The 17,447-nt window shown below is 40.5% G+C and overlaps 1 protein-coding gene and 1 pseudogene across 12 annotated transcripts in view; both read left to right on the top strand.

Annotated features, from left to right (window-relative positions):
• The first annotated feature begins 415 nt into the window (after window positions 1-415).
• Window positions 416-17,447, top strand: part of CASK (calcium/calmodulin dependent serine protein kinase) — a 385,648-nt gene continuing 368,616 nt past the window's right edge. For 6 of the 12 annotated variants that reach the window (XM_028482973.2, XM_028482969.2, XM_028482972.2 and 3 more), the window contains exon 1: window positions 416-686. In XM_028482973.2, the coding sequence (XP_028338774.1) occupies window positions 628-686 (59 nt within the window). In that variant the 5' untranslated portion in view covers window positions 416-627. The remainder of the gene's footprint in view (window positions 687-17,447) is intronic. The other 6 variants (XM_007102909.4, XM_007102907.4, XM_007102905.2 and 3 more) reach the window with 2 other exon arrangements.
• LOC112062328 (uncharacterized) lies at window positions 4,112-4,206 on the top strand (annotated as a pseudogene).

Here is a 17,447-nt window from a genome sequence, read left to right as displayed (position 1 = left end):
GAGCTGAAGGCGGCGGCCGCAGCTCCCGCCCGCACGGAGAGCCAGTCCCGCGAAGCCCCCTCCCACTCCCAGGCGGGCGGGCGGCGGCGGCAGGAGGAGGAGAAGGAGGAGGGAGCGTCTCTGCCGCCGCCTCCTGGTCCCCATCGGCGATCTGCCGCCGCCACCTCCCTCCGCGGCGATCTTCCCTCCATGGTCCTGCCGCGGCCCCCCCTGTAGCCCGCGCTGTCCCGCGCCGCGCCGGAGCCTGCCTCGACCGAGGGAGCGGTCGCGGCCTCGCGGCCCGCGCGGGCTGACGAGAGGAGAGCGAGGCGCCGCGCGGTCCCCGAGGATCCGCACGCCGGGCAGCGCGGCCCGAGCAGCGCGAGGAGCAGCGGGCGGGCGGGCGGCGCCGGGCCCGGGCCGCCCTCGCTCCAGCGCCCCGGCCCTGCCGCCCGCGCCGGGGCGGTCGCCCGCAGAGGAAGGCGCCGCAGTCTCCGGGCCTCGCCGCCCCGCTCGAGTGTCCTCGGCACCGAGGGCTCGCGGGTCCTGAGGGGAGGAGGCGAGCCAGGGGCCGGGCACTGAGCTCTTTGGCGCCCCCACCCCCGTTTTCGGAGCCCTCCACGCTGCGGCCACTGTCCCCTCCGGACCATGGCCGACGACGACGTGCTGTTCGAGGATGTGTACGAGCTGTGCGAGGTGATCGGCAAGTGAGTCTCACGCGAGGGAGCGGGAGTGTGGGAAAATGCATTTCAGTGATGCCTGGGTCCTCCCGCACCCGCACCCGCCCGGGGCCTGCCCCCTGCCCTCCCCCCACTCCTCCCTCGTCCTCCTCACCCGGGAGTATTTATAGACGTGTACCTGGACCCCCCGCGGGGTGGGTGTCTGGGGGCTTCTCGGCGATCCGTGGAGGCCGACGAGCCGAGGTTGGCCACCCCATGAGGCGTGGGGCCGGCTGAAATCTGCTGTCTGCATTTTATCTGACGGTTGCACAGGGACATGGCAGAACCGATTTTATAGTTGCTTCCTGGGAACAGTTGGGCTTATTGTTACCTTGTGTGTACCACAGACCATTAACGAAAAGAGCAGCTTGCATTTCCTTTGCTTCCGTGGAGAGATAGAGAAAGAACGTCCAGGGTTTAAAATTGTGGGGTGTGTGTCTATTGTGCAGGGTATTAGATAGATGCCTTTGTGTTCACCCCATGCCCGGATTGGAGGGGGTCATTTAAGACGGGGTGCGTTCAGTTTCAGCAGATTTTTCACCTGGTGTAGACCAACGTGGAAAGAGTTGGGGGTTTCCGAATTTTTAATGCCTCGTTATGCAATGACTGTTAAATCAGTGTTCGAGGCTTCCCTCGACTGTTGTTGGGATGGTGCTTAGCGTGGTAGCGCCGTCTGCTTTGAGTCACCGGGCTGGTCCAGAATATAGAACTGACAGTCCAAATGCTCATCCTTTCATCTGTGTTGTATAATTACACTAGGGAAAAGCAGGGAATCGGATTAATCACAGTGCTGATTGAGAATTAAATCTGCAGTTCCTCATCTAATTGTCCATTCCTTAAATCTGTTTTGAATAGTTTCCTTTTCATTCTTGTCAAACAGTATTCCAAGTGCACAATCCTGCTAATTTGCTTGTGAGGGAAATGTTGGCGATCTGAAGTTGATTTCCTAGTTCAGCGTGTATTCTGTGGCTTTAGAAGTTGAGGAGATAAGATTTAAGAGAAATTTTTGCTTAGTTATTAAGGATTACTAGATAGCTACCATTGAAATATTTTGCCTCTTTGTGGAAGCGGTGCTTTATCGTCTATTTTAAGGTCCGCAGTTGGGAAATGATAGCAAGACCTTAGAGCAGTTGGCTCTCTCTCTTTTAAGTTGTCTGCAGTACTGGATTTCAATTTGTTTAAGTGCTGATAACTTATTATTTTCCTTTCATGCTGAGGTATTACAGTGTCGCCTCACATGGTGAAATTGTGGGTACAGCTTGCTACACACTTTCCTCAGACCCAGTTGGTACAAGGACGTGTTACTCCTTGCCCCTATTGTTACATGACCAGCCTGTCTACTGGAAGAAGGATATCCAAATGCGCCCTGGTAAAGTGGTTGTGGAAGTGCTCTAAAGCAGAGTGGTCCAAAAAATATATAATGTGAGCCCCATATGTAATTTTATATATGTAAAATTTCTAATAGCCACATTAAAAAGATTAAAAGCAAGTGGGTGCAATTAATTTTAATAAAATATTTTCTTTTACCCAATAGATCCAGACTATTATCACTTCATCATGTAGTCAGTATAGAAATCATTAGTGAGCTATTTTACATCCTTTCTTTCATACTCACTCTTCAAAATCCAAAATTCAATGTGTATTTTACACTAACCACACATCTCAATTCTGACACAAAGCTAAATTTTCATTGTAAATGTTCTGTATTTAAGTTTCATAAAATTTGCATTTGCAAAAGTAGATTCACATACCCAAGTTGTTCCAAACATAGCTAAAAGTTTTCTAATAACTGAATCAAGTATGTCTTTCTAAATTAAAATTAAATAAAATTAAAAATTCAGTTCCTTATTTGGATTAGCCACATTTCAAGTGCTCAATAGCCATATGTGAATAGCACAGTTCTAGAGAGACAAATATGTCAAAAAAAAAATCTCCTTGGTTTCTTCATTCTTGGCACCCAGTGAAGGTAAATTAGGTGTTTCCCCAAAGCCCCCAAATAATTATGTGTGTGTGTGTGCATGGGGGGAATGATGTTTGTTGTGTCTTAGTTATATTTGATTTAAATGAGCCAGCAAAGTCATAATGGGAAAATGTGAGATTAAAATGTTAATTCTGTTGTGATAACGGAAAATAAGCATCATTGAATCAATGTTAGTAACTAGTTCTGATTCCTTGAGGTCTGAAAGAGTGATGATGTGACTCTGGATATCGAAAAGAAGCGGTCAGCATCACATTAGCACAATCAGTATTCTGCTGACTTATAATTGATAGAATATTTTCAGGAAACGCCTCTGGTAGAACTAGATTCATCTCCTCTGTTGCTTCAGAGCTGCATAAGGATGGGGAGCAAGCTAATTTTGAGCTGATAGTTCCTCTATGGCTACCTTAACTACTGTGAACGTGAACTCTCATTCATATCCTACAAAATCTGACTTGGCCAGTGCCGCTTATAATATGTCATTCCGTGAAATAATGAATTCAAGGTAGCCTTTGTGGCAGAGAAGGTAATGATAGTGTTCCTCACCCTGAGTAAAGGTTGAAGGTTTTCTCCGGTAAATTGTCTCAGCATATATTGATCTGGAAATTGAAATTCACCTGAGATTTTCTTGCAGCGTCTCTGACAGCATGCATTTTAACTCAGAATTTGTTCAACTCTGGATTTAAACAGAAAGCCCTCACTTGTACGCAAAACCTTGTTGATTTCTATCCAAGTTCTCTGGAATTGTGATTTTTCTTTTATAACAAATTAGTATCACAAGTTGTTTTTGACCCCTAGGGCTTAACAGGTTTAAATTTTCACTGAAGTGCTTTAAAATGGATTTCACCTTTTTACCATCAGTTGACCACGCACTCACTCTCCTGCCTCACTACTTATCTACTCACTCACTCATCCATTAACTTACAGGGAATCGGGTGCCTGATCCATTATGAATATTGGGAGAATGCCATGTCTTTTTAAAAAAATTTAAACTCTTTTCCCCTGTTCTTTTTATTTTTGAGAGTCTTACAAATGGTCCTTGAATGCCTATTGTTTCCATGACATTTTCCCATGTAACATCTTTCAAGAGACTGAAACAAATCTCCAATGCTGTCATTGTCCCAAAACTTCTTGTCTTAGCAAATGTAGCAATTACTGGAAAGGAAAGGTATTATGCAAATACAGGTAATCGGCTAATTTTTATGGTCGTAAGCATTTACTGTATCTTTTGCAAATTGATGGTTTTATAGGCAAGTGCATAATCAGTAATATTACACGAAGGAAATTTTAAAATGATTCATCCAAATTAAAACATAGAAATGCCTACCTTCATGGTACAGCAGTTTCTGTGAAAGAGAGTAGCAAAATGTACACTTTTCGCCTTGTGTAGGCTGAATATTTGCCTCAGTATTTAGTAACCTGTAACTTCTGACTTTCCTGCTTTGGTAGGACATAAACTAAAATTGGAATGATGCAGCATGACCCCTGCTCAAGGATGACATGCAAGTTTGTGAGGCATGCTGTATTTGCTTACACCTCAAGAGCACTTATCATATTTAATTACAGTTACTTATTTATGGGTCTCTCTACCTAGCTAACAGGGAGCTTCTTGAGGGCAGGGAATATATCTTACACATCTTTCTCTTAACATAGTGCCTGCAATGTAACAGTTGCTCATTAGGTATGGAATGAATTGAGTAGTTTTAATAAAATCTCATTAAAAGGCAAAAAGCATGTTTATCAACCTCAGAGCAATTATTGTCCCAAAAGGCTGTATTAAAGTAGTGGTTCTCCACCTGGCTGCATATTAGAATCACCAGGGGAGCTTTTAAAAAGATCAATTGAAGGGCCTTGTGTCAGAGCAATGAAATCAGAATCTCTGGAAGTGGGTCCTGGTCATTGGTTTTTTTTTTTTTTTTTAACGTTCTCTAAGTGATTCTAATGTGCAGCTATTATTGAGAGTCATTGTTTTAAAACTTAGGTTATGTATGTAATATTTTGGGACTGGCTTTTCAGAGGCTTACAGTTTTTAAAAACTAGAATAAATGTTTGGGGGGAAGTATTGAAGCCAAAAGACCAAGACGTGGATTTTTTTTTCTCTACATTGTGTTCCTGAGCCTTATTGTAGAATAATTTTGTTTCAGCCTAAGTTTGGCTTTGAATTTTTTGGGTCTTTTAAGAGTCACATTGATTTATGACACTCATCTACTGCTAATATGGTGATTGTCTGATGACAATCAGAACAAGGATTGCTTCAATAACAGTTGATGATGGCTGTCTACTATAATGACTTAATTTAATATTAAGAAATCTATCAGTTTAGTATGGATTGTGTTTGGACATACACTCTATTAAAAGGGTATAGTTAAGTTGCTTATATACTTTAAATCTCATACTTGCAATTCCAATAATGCTGTTTGCCAGAGAATTAAGTGCAGCCTTTATGTAAATACCAGATTAATAATATGTAAAATATATAATTTAGCATAGAGAAAAATTCAGCTTTGCTAATTTGTCCTAATTACTATGGCTTTCACGTATATTGATTTGCCCAGTGATTTGTGTTTCTAGTACCACAGGGGGGAGTGTTACGTCATGTTGAAACACCTTCCCTGGGAATTTTAGCTAGACGTGGTAGGTAAACGAGTTTTTAATGTTAGGAAAAGGTCAAGTGTGAGCCTGAAGGAACCAAGATTTTTCCAGAAATGAGTATATGTTCCGCGAAAGAAGTCCTTGATCAGAGTGACAGTCATGTAACAAGGGAAAAGAAACACAATCACCAGCTAAAGTGCTGGTGCCTCAGGAAGATCCAAGCTGTGGGGCAGGCCTTACTAGGAGGAGGTAAGCAGTGTTGATTCCTGATGATGGAGTTTGGTTCCGGGACCACTTTGGAGGGAACTGAGCCACTCAGTTGCTTTTCTGCCTGTGCACAACCTTCTCAGAGTATTCACGTCTGCTTTTTACAGACTGCATTAGGACTTGGAGTTCCTGAAGTGTGGTTTGCACGTTGTCTTCATAATGCTTCCTGTGATTCCCTTACCTTCCATGACTGAGATGTTCTATGGCCTTGACACATGCAGTTCACCCCTTTCCATTTTCCCCTTGTATCTGCAACAGTTTCACCTGCCAAACTACATCTCTCTAATGTCCCTTGTGTTTCTGGATATTTCCTTTAAATTGAAAATTCTTTCAACCATCTCCAGTTACAGCTCTACTCAATAAATTAAAGAAGCAAGTATACCTCACTTTTTGAGATTGTCCTTGAATTATTGCATTTTTGTAAATGTTTTCACATTTTAAATGTGGCAGAAGCAGTTTAAAGGAACTTTGACATAGATTGTCCACAAGTAAAAAAAAAAATCTTTTATAACTTAACATGCCTACTTCGTAAGGGGAGTTGCCATTTATGCCTTCTAATAGTAGGCATTTTACATATGTTTTCTCCTTTCATTGTTCCCATTTTACAGAAAACACTGAGATTCAGAGGGGGGTGAGTAACTTGCCCAAGATCACATGGGAATCCTACCAGTTCTAAAGTCCGTTCATTTCATGCTGCATTCTGCTGTTGATTCCAGTTGTGAAAATGCTGCAGTGAGTTTCCTTAAAATAAGGCAAATGTCTTCATTTTCAGAGTTTATTTACTGCAAATTTTTTTTTCTTGGCCGTGCCACGTGGCTTGCGGGATCTTAGTTCCCTGACCAGCAATTGAACTCGGGCACCCTGCAGTGGAAGCATGGAGTCCTAACCACTGGACTGCCGGGGAATTCCCTATTTACTGCAAATTTTAATTGTTCGACTTCTGGTTAAATTTCTTACCTCTTCAGTAGAGGTTCTATACTATGGTTCATTGTCTCATCTGTTGTGTTCTTTTTGTCTTTCTCTCTAATGAAATACCAGTGTTTGCCACCAAACTGATAATTTTATGCATGGAAATGTAGAATCTTGACCATCCATCCAAAATATAATTTGTTTTGGAACTTTCTCCACCCCTTTTACTCTCCAGCTTTTTCCTTCCAATTCCCCTGCCCCAACAGACAGAATAGTTGATTGATTACTCCTAACTTGCCAAACCAGAAGTAACGAGGTTTCAGAGATAGATGTTTGTTGGGAGTGGGGTGGGATTGTTTGCACAGGGTAGTTATTCCTATATCCTGTGATAAAAATACTGAAATTGTTTTCTCTGACTCTGAAAACTGTGTACTGACCCACAGCTGCTGAGTGGTGAGCGTCTCAGCTGTCTTCCAACACTGCACACCTAAGTAATCAAGTGACTGAGTTACTGCTGCAGAGCAGGTACCTAACCGCAGCCACAAGCTGATGGGGTGTACAGCTCTCACATTTTTGGTTTTATTTTTTAGTTGCATCTGAGAGTGCATATTCTAAACCATCAAATATGGCATTGGATTTATACTGCAGGGTTCAAGGTGCTAAAGGACCTGCTCTCCTTTCTCTCCCAGAGTCACCCATTTATCTTGATATCCCATCTTTCAACTGAGTAAAATGTAATTACCCTGATGGCCAGTCCCTTGGTATCTGTGAGGAGATTGGTTTTAGGATCCCTCTCCCCCCCACACACACTAATACCAAAATTCGTGGATGCTCAAGTCCCTTATGTATAATGGCATATAGTATTTGCATGTAACTAACGCACATCCTCTCTTATACTTTAAGTCATCTCTGGACTACTTATGATACCTAATACAATGTAAATTCTATGTAAGTAGATGCCGCGAGGCAAATTCAAGTTTTGCTTTTTGGAACTTTCTGGAATTTTTTTTCGAATATTTTCAACCCACAGTTGGTTGAATATGCGAATACAGAGCCCGGTGGAGGGCCGACTGTGTTATGCTATGATTGGCTGTAGAGCCCAAGTCAGCATAGGAGAGTCTCTCTTTGACTTCTATACTGGGAAGATTTCGCTTCTGAAGCTAGTTTTGACTTAAAGTTCATATATGTTTCCAATTTTGAGATTTAATAATATTCCATTACTTTTTAAAATTAATTAACTAGTTTTTATAAAAATATAAAATGAATTTTAAAATATAGATGATGCAAAGGTAAATAGTGAATCTCTCTCCTTTCTCCCACCATCCATAGCTCTGTTCTCCAGAGGTAATCATTGTCCAGTTTTGTACAACTTTTCTGGAAGTTTTTTGTTAAAAAAAACTGAAATATTCATTTTACATTGAAAATAGTGTATCTGATGGCCTTTCCATATCCATCTATATATCTGTCTAACTCTGTCTCCCCTTAGCCTGCTGCCCAGTATTCCATGATATGGATTGGTACTTTGTCTTTGAATTGAGTGCAGACCATTTCTAAGTGATCATTGCTGGAAATATACGGGTAGAGTTTGGGGGAGAGGTCTGGAATGATAGTGAATATTTGGGAATCAACTGTGTGGAAGTTAAACTATGAATGAATGAGTTCTTGGGGGTTGATGGAGCTCGGTGGGGGGAGGTGTTGTGGTTTGGAGTATAACTCACAGAATTAGAAGAATCGGGATAGCTGGACATCACAGAAGTCTCGAGGTTGGGCAGATCAATAATGTAAAATGCCAGCACACTGATTGAGGACCAAGAAAAGGCTTATCTATAACAGAGGCAATTTAAAGCATCTATCAAAATGAATATAATGTTTAATATTCCATCATGGTGTGACTAAAAAGCTAGAGTCTGGCTTCATTTCTGTGGATGTTGGTAATACTATACTGTCTCTCTGTGAATCTATCTCAACACCAACATATTTAGGGTTAAAAAAAAAGGAGTACATTTTTTTCACTAGAATTGTGTTTTGCAGATTCTGGTGGCTGGCCTTTAGGTAAAACCATTTGGCTTTCCTAAAATTAGGTCTTTTTGATTCCCAAGCTTGGTGCATAACTTTCAATTAAATGGATACCTTTAATGAAATGACAAAGTAAATTTTAGATACTTTTAAGTTCTTGATATTTGTCAAACCATTGTTCTTTTATTAAATCCTTCACCTATAGGGAACTGAATTCTTCCTTGCCTCAAGGTTTCTGGTCCCAGTTGGATAATTGTAGTACTCTCCTCCCCTTTCACATCCCTCCATCCCCGCCACAGCTAAATTTGTTCATTGGCTTTTTTTAGTTGTCCACATCCACTCACAGTAAGAAACAATTATTTTGTCGCACTTAAGCCAGTTTCTTTGTATCTAAGTGCATATTATTTCATTTCAACTTCTTGTATTCTGTTACACATTCTCTTTTTTATTTCTTTTGATATACTTTTTTTAACTTTGTTATCTTTGTTTTGAATATTTGGATCATTTACAGTTAGGAATGATGATTGTGTTCTCTCTCTCTCTCTGTAGTTTAATAATATCCAAAATATACTATGTTGAATCTGTATTCGGCTTGGTACCTACTTTCCCCCAAACATATGGATCCACAGTGCTTTGTAGCTTGTAAGGCAGCCCCCTAAGATCTGATCTGGTAACCTTTGGGTACATTGTCACCATTTTCTCCTTATTTATAGAAGGAATGAAGATGGCTGCTTCATGAGCCATTTGCATGGATTAGTGATTGTGAAGTGCAGCATAAGTATTTTTTATTTCTAGAATGTCTCTGAGATACTCAAATTACTTTTGGCAGCTATGTAGATAAGTTTCAACAATTTCCAAATGTGCACTTTCTCAGTGCTAAACACAGGCTCTATTACATAAATAATATGGTAAAATGAACATTCTTTTCTACCATGTGTGTAAAACTGTTAGTGGTGCTAATTAACATTCATTCATTTTTTCATTTATGCATTCATTTCTAGCTGTGTGGGCCTGGGCAAGTTAGTTAACCTCTCTGAGCCTCAGTTTCTTTATATGTAAAATGGTTGTGATAGCATATACTTTGCAGGGGTGTTGTGCGGATTGAATAACATGGTATATGTAAAATGTCTAAAGGTTGTTATTTAAATTGCCATTATCATTATTATTCACCAAATACCCTAGTTCTCTGGCTTCAAGGACCTCTCGGTCCATGAGAGAATTTGACAAACAGTTAAAACCTAGACTTAAGTCCTTTTAAGGTCAGGATCGCATCTGACTTGTTCATCTAGTATCCTCAGCATAACTCGGCAACTGACACAGTAAGTACTCAGTCAGGAGTTGAAGGAGAGTGTGTTAAGTGAGCAATCCAGAGACTGTGACCACCTAGTAGGAGAAGGAAGTTGGGGAAATCTTTACAGAGGAGGTGGGGCTTGAATGATGTCAAGCTGCCTAGGTAACTTATTTAATCTTTTTAGGCCTGTCTCATTTAGAAAAAGGAGTAGAGGAATACAGGTAGGGAAAATAAAAGAAATCTTAAAGTTTTTGAAAATGTTCACCCTGTTTTATTTTTTAAATTAATAATCCTTATTCTTTAGAGCAGTTTTAGGTTCACAGCTCCTATTTTAGTTTTAGTGACACAGGTAACATATAAAAAATTCAAACAATAAGTATAAAGCTAAAGTTTTCAGGGACAACTTTCGGAATTTGTTGTTGTTCTCAGATCCTGTGGTTTGAGTGCTCATTATGTGCTGGACATGGTGTTAAATTCTTTATATTTTTCTAATTTAACTTTGGCCACAGACCTTCCTTTTGAGGCAGTCACCCCTCTCCCCATTTTACAGATGAGAAAACTGAGGAATAAGGAGATTAGTAACTTGCCCTGGGCAAAGTGGCAATAATAGTGGCAATGTGGGGATTTGCACCTGAGTATACATGGTCTAAGTGCCTGCTCTTCAGTACTGTTACACTGCTTGTCATTTAGTATAAGCAGAGACTGGTTGTCTTTTAAGAGGTATTCCTACATATAACACTCTAATATTCTGATTTTAGATGTTTGAGCAGATTAATAGAACACCTTGTTTTGGGTAGCACCTTTTTTAGATATAATTCACATACCATACAGTTCACCTGTTTAAAGTGTACAATTCAGTGGTTTTTAGTATAGTCACAGCATTGTGCATGGTGACCATAATAAATTTTTGAACATTCTCATCACCCCCGAAAGAAACCCTGTATACTTTAACTCTTACTCCCCATCCTTCCCTACCCCAGATAATGACTAACCTACTTTCTGTCTCTGCAGATGTACCTATTCTGGACATTTCATGCAAATGGAATCATACAACATGTCTTTTGTGACTGGCTTCCTTTTCTAAGCATAATATTTTCAAGGTTCATCCAGGCTGTAGATGTATCAGCACTTCATTCCTTTTTTAAGGCCCAATATCCTATTGTGTGGCTAGACCACATTTGTTGATCCATTTGTCAGTTGATGGGCCATTTGGGTGGTTTATGCCTTTTGGCTAGTATAATTAATTCTGCTATGGACATTCATGTACAAGTTTCGTTTTTATTTCTCTTGGGTTTATACTTGGGAGTGGAATTGCTGGGTCAAATGGTAACTCTCTTTGACTTTTTGAGGAATGCCAAACTGTTTTCCAAAGTGTCTGTACCATTTTACATTCCCACCAGCAGTCTATGAGGGTTAGAATGCTTTTTTTAAAAAAAATTATTTATTTATTTGTTTTTATTTTTGGCTGTATTGGGTCTTTGTTGCCGCGCGCGGGCTTTCTCCAGTTGTGGCGAGTGGGGGCTACTCTTTGTTGTGGTGCGCGGGCTTCCCATTGCGGTGCTGCACGCGGGCGCTCTCTAGTTGTGGCGAGCGGGGGCTGCTCTGTGTTGCAGTGCGCGGGCTTCTCATCGTGGTGGCTTCTCTTGTTGCAGAGCATGGGCTCTAGGTGGGAGGGCTTCAGTAGTTGTGGCTCGCGGGCTCTAGAGCGCAGGCTTCAGCAGTTGTGGTGCACGGGCCTAGCTGCTCTGCAGCACATGGGATCCTCCCGGACCAGGGCTCGAACCCGTGTCCGCTGCATTGGCAGGTGGATTCTTAACCACCGCACCACCAGGGAAGCCCGGTTAGATGCTTTTAATTAGGGGAGTACTATCACAGCTTGCCTGCAGAGTCTGTTCTACACACTGTGACATAAAGCAAATTTTATGGGTTGTTGGTCAACCTTTTATCTCACGGACATATTTATACTTATTTTCAACAATTTTAGATGTTGTAGAACAAGGGTTGGCAAACTGTCTGTAAACTGCCAGATAGTAAATATTTTAGGCTTAACGAGCCACACATCTGTCACAGCTACTCAACTCTGCCGTTGTAGTGTGAGGACAACCATGCGAAAACAAATGTGTGGCTGTGTTCCAATAAAACTTTATTTACAAAAATAGGTGGTGGGCTAGATTTGGCCCTTGGGCTGTAGTTTGCTGATCCTGTTGTAGATTAAAAATGAAACTGGAGCTGACTGTCCAGTTCCCATTCTTGTTTACCCTCAAGGTTGGGTTGTTCTTTCAGTGGTCTCAGTAGCCCCATAGTAGGTAGATTGCTTCTACCAAAATATAAAGATATTAAGACTGGTCCACTGAACTGTTTTCACTGTTAAATGGGGAAGTACTGTACATTTAGGTTTTTTTTTGTTTGTTTGTATTGTTTGTTTTTACTGCTTTTGGATTCTCTTTTTGATCCTTGGTTAAAGGGGAAGAAACCCATTAAAATTCTTCTAAGATTGTCTGACTGGAGGCAGTATAAATGTGGAGTGCCTGAAAAAACTTTCCTTCATTCTTGCTTATTGCCTGTAGAATGGATGAAAGCAGAGTTGAGAACATACTAGAAATTGTCAGAAATGGAAGAGTTTTTAAAATATTAGCTTTAATAAAGTTAGGGGAAACATCACTAGCTAAATCTCCATCCCTAATTGGAAAGTTGTGATGTGCTATCTATGTATATTTTATGACTTCACCAAGAGCCCTTGCTAGAGTCATTATTTGGGATTAGGGTGTGTAGTGTAAATAAAACTTCAAATTCTATTTTGTGTCTGAAATTCATTTCACTCGATACATTTTGTGGTAGTAAACATACACTATTTAGAGTGCTTTGTGGCTTAAAAAAACTGTCATTGCCTCTTATGTACATAGAAAAGACAGCATTCTTTGAGCTTATAGATTTACATAATTTGTTTGCAAGACTGTTCTAATTTTGCAGTGTTGAGAAAAGCTCCAAAGATTATGTTAAAAGAGGGAATTTTGTATCAGCTTTTGTCTTTGCATTTGGATATATGAAAGGTGAATTAACTGTTCATAATGTGAAATTTCAAAACTGAGACAAGGAGAATCCCAGAATATATATTTAGGAAACAGCCATACATAGGATTTATGGATATTATAGTGTTCTTTTATGTAACTTCCCCAAATTTTATTAAGGCAGCAGTGTCCACCTCTTAAACACAAGCAAAATGAGGTGGAAAGATTCTAAAGTTGTAGTCTCCGATACGATTGGGCACTGAATCTAAATTACCTACATTTACAGACAGCATTTCATCTACTAGATCATGTTACATTGTCAAGTAGAAGAATGATCATGTTGGAATCTATTTAGACCACTTACTTTGATGAAAATACTTCTTAGGTTGGCTTCAGAGGACAGTAAAAGGCATCTCTTCCTATGATAATCTGTGGACAGTATTACTTATATTACGTTGTTTAGGTTAGAAGTTTTTGCTGAATTCCATCTGAGCCATTAGTTCAGAAGCAGAATGGTGAGCTTTTATTTATGTAGAATCTTTACTGGTCTTCTTAGGCTTAATATTTTCTTAACTGGATTTTTGTCCCAGCAGTAATATCTGGCATTGAATTTGAGATTATCTTTAATAATTTTTTCTTTAGTCACTTGTAAAATAGATACTTGTAAAACAAATAAGAAGGCATTTTCACTAAGGACTTTCTTTAATTATATTTCATGTAAATTTAAAAAAATTGTTACGGGAGTATTCAGATCACAGGTTAAAGTGAGAATGTAATTATCTCACATTATAATCAACATATGTAATACTTCTAAAAGCATGCTAATAAGAATGGAAAAAACGTCTCCTGACCATACGTATTGTAGATTATATTTCTTTCCTTTTTTCTTTCTTTTTTAAAAACATTTCCCTCTTAAAATGGATGTAAAAATGATTTGTGTAAATATCTATTCAAATGAATACATTATCACTGTTGCAGAAAGAGCCTGGGAATCTGAAGAGGGAGATTCTAGGCTTGCTGCTCTACTTTTTGGATTATCTCCATTAATAGTATTTCTCCCATTGCTGAGAGTTTCTATTGTACTGCTGGGAAGGGATCACTACACTTCCATAATCTGTGACCCACTTGCACTAAAGGTAGAGCATGCTTTAAATTGCCGTCTGATTAAAGTTCAGGCTTCTTGGTTAGACTTGCCTGGATGGCTTCAGCATTAGCCCCATGAATGTGAATATGGACTTGAAGATCTTATTAGAATGATATTTTTCCCCATGAAGACACATTCATAGACGTAGTCCTGGAAAGACATGTACAAGTTGGATTTGATTAGTGCAGTTTAAAACTTACTAGGAAAAATAGTATTTTAAGGAAAAAATTTTAATTGTGACAAATCAGCATTTGGTTTGTTTTCCTCAGTTTCTTCATCTTGTAAAAGAAGGTTAGTAAAGGCTATATTATCTACCTCATTTGATCCTTATGAACATAAAATGACACAATTCTTCAAAAGTCTTAAACTGCCTTACATGTATTATTTTGAAATAGGCCCTTCTAATTAGGAATGGGCTTTGTCAAATATTTTTTGATTTTGCAAGAGTCTTTTACCGTTGTCTTTAAAACTGATTTTATTTTCTTGTCTGATTTCTAGAGCTTAATACTTCTCAAATCTTTATAGGACTTAGAACGTGTTGGGTGAAAAATGTTGAATAAAGAGATTTGAGGAAGAATTGTGTGTATTTTACTGATGGGGTAATGTTTACACTGAAGTCAAAGTGAAGAAAAAAATCCTGACTAGTGTGTTTCCCCTTGCTTTTCTTTAAATTACTTAATTTTATTTGAGCTTTGAAGTTTGGAACTTACTACAAGTGACAAATTTTTGTGGCCAATCTGGTGTGAACTTCAGCAGCTACTTAAAATGTTGAACTGGCTGTTTAGTAGTGAGGTCTACAGCAGTGGTTCTCAAAGTGTGGACCTCACCCTGACCAGCAAAAGCAGTATCACTTGGGAATTTGTTAGAAGTGCAGATTCTCGGGCCCCAGCTGTATAGAGCAGAAGCTCTGGGGGTGGGGCCCAGCAATCTCCATTTTCACAGTTCTCCAAGGGATTCTGAGGCCCACTAAAGTTAGAGAACCATTGATTTAGAACTCTAGATCAGAGCTCAATAAACTATGGCCCATGGGCCAAATCGGCCCACTGCTTTTGTAAATAAAGTTTTTCTGGAATACAGCCACACTCATTCATTTAAATAATGTCTGTGGCTGCTTTCACACTACAGGGGCAGAGTTGAGTAGTTGTAGCAGAGACCATATGGTCTGCAAAGCCTAAAATATTTACTTTCTGGCCTTTAACACAAAAAGTTTGCCGATCCCTGCCCAAGTTGAAGCCTTAGTAGTACTGTTTTCTTGCCCATAACACTGAACTACAAATATCTGAAATCAATAGGCAAACAGCTATTTTTTTTGCCTTTACACCTGACCCTATTATTTCTATAAACCCATTGCTCTCTGATATCAAATTATTAGTCAGTGACTAGAGCCTTGTGAATGAAAATAATATACTACTGTGCCCTTTCCTTCTATGTTTGGTAATAGTGGTATCCTGTTTAACAATTCTGTGACATTTCCTCACTGATTTTGCACTGGTATGTCCTTGGTTTTGCTGTACTCTAGTGTAACCTAACTTAATTATCTACTATAGTCTTCATTTCTCCCAACTCTTGCTGCCTTTTTACTTCCTCAAGAGAAAACCCACTTTGTTACTGCTAAGTTTAGGAATTCATGGGATATGTTCGGTCTACTCTAAGCCACTGAAATAGCACCATCCCATCTGGAAAATTTTTATCCTTGGCCTGGAGTGCTTTAGTCACTTGTACCTCACAAGGATGTTTATGAGCACATAGATAATGAATATTGTGGGTAATATTAGGATGTTTACTGGGTGAGTTTTCATTAGTCTTCCCATAACCAATGATGGCTATTTCTATCCTTAGTTGGACTATCATAATGCACCCTCAGTATTCTTTTGTACTTACTCTCAGGCTTTAAGGTAATTGGTGGTCAGTGTCATATAAAATACAAGAACTGAATTTCAGTGTTGTTCTTATTGATGCACTTGGAATCTTTCTCGCTACCCACACCACTGAAGGAAGTGAAAAAAAGGGAGAGGGGCCTTCTCCCAGTCTCCATTAGTTCTTTTAGTAAGATCAGGCAAAAGTGTTGTTTTTGGGGCATCCCTCGTGGCGCAGTGGTTGAGAGTCCGCCTGCCGATGCAGGGGACGCGGGTTCGTGCCCCGGTCCGGGAAGATCCCACATGCCACGGAGCAGCTGGGCCCGTGAGCCATGGCCGCTGAGGCTGCGCGTCCGGAGCCTGTGCTTCGCAACGGGAGAGGCCACAACAGTGAGAGGCCCGTGTACCGCAAAAAAAAAAGTGTTGTTTTTGCAGCTGTGACTCCTTGGTTGTACATGACTGATGTTTTAAGTCAGGAAACATGAGTTGGCTGAATGATTCTGAGCTATATTATTGGTGAGTTTCTTGGGTCTGTGATTTCTTTCAGTCAACTTGGGTTGACTACTTTGGTAGGGGATGCTGGGTAAGACATAGGAAATAGTGAGCTTGAGACTGGAAATGATTGAGTTAGACCTTTCATTTAGGCTTTCCCATTCAAGTTAATTCATACCTTTTGCCCTGCTTACTCATTGCAGAGGCGAGGTACAAGGAGAGAGGGTCAGGCAACGGCCAGCCCTCAGAGTGTGGCTACTTAGGTCTATTGTCAAAAGCAACCCATGTACAGGAGAACTTGAGCTTTACTGTTTTGTACAATGTAGTGTGGAAATGCAGTGTTTTAAAACCTAAATTGTTATTTATAGCGATGAATAAAATGTGAACTCTTTAAACGGGAGCAGTGTTCTGCAGCCTTATTGTCCCAGTCAGCACAATAGCCACCCACACGAATCATCTGAACAACCTCATCATTTTTGTTTTATCTACCTGAAATAGGGGTCAGGGGTGGGTGGTGATGAAAGCTTGGGAAATCACGCCACACTTTAGGCAAGAAAAGTGCTCTGGTGACTCCGACTGTGTTGTTCTCCCTTGGTGTGCATAAGAGTCTCGGACAGCCGTGCGGAGCTGAAGGTAAGCTTTAATAATTCCTTTTGTTCCTTGGCAGCTGGCTGTGCTTGGGAGCTGGGTGCTACTTCCCTAGAAGCAACTGCCGTAGTTCTGCCAAATGTGTGGATTTTAAGCCATTTTAAAGGCTATAATGTTCAGACTCAGAATTTCTTAGTAGGCAGAGAGTGTCATTTAAGGGTACTTATGCTGCAGGGATGAGGTTCATTATGAAATAGACACTGCAACAAGGCCTCCATGTGACATAAACTTATTGAAGCTTGTGTACTTTTTTTTTTTTTTTTTTGCGGTGCGCAGGCCTCCCACTGTTGTGGCCTCTCCCGTTGCGGAGCACAGGCTCCGGACGCGCAGGCCCAGCGGCCATGGCTCACGGGTCTAGCCTCTCCGTGGCGTGTGGGGTCTTCCCGGACCGGGGCACGAACCCGTGTCCCCTGCATCGGCAGGCGAACTCTCAACCACCGCGGCACCAGGGAAGCCCTCAGGGTGTATTTTTATTTTTATTTATTTATTTTTTTTTAATTTTTATTTTTTTTTGCGGTACGCGGGCCTCTCACTGTTGTGGCCTCTCC

The sequence above is a fragment of the Physeter macrocephalus genome, chromosome 21 (genome assembly GCF_002837175.3).
Source record: "Physeter macrocephalus isolate SW-GA chromosome 21, ASM283717v5, whole genome shotgun sequence".
NCBI classification, from domain to species: domain Eukaryota; kingdom Metazoa; phylum Chordata; class Mammalia; order Artiodactyla; family Physeteridae; genus Physeter; species Physeter macrocephalus.
This window is presented reverse-complemented; position numbering and strand designations above follow the sequence as displayed.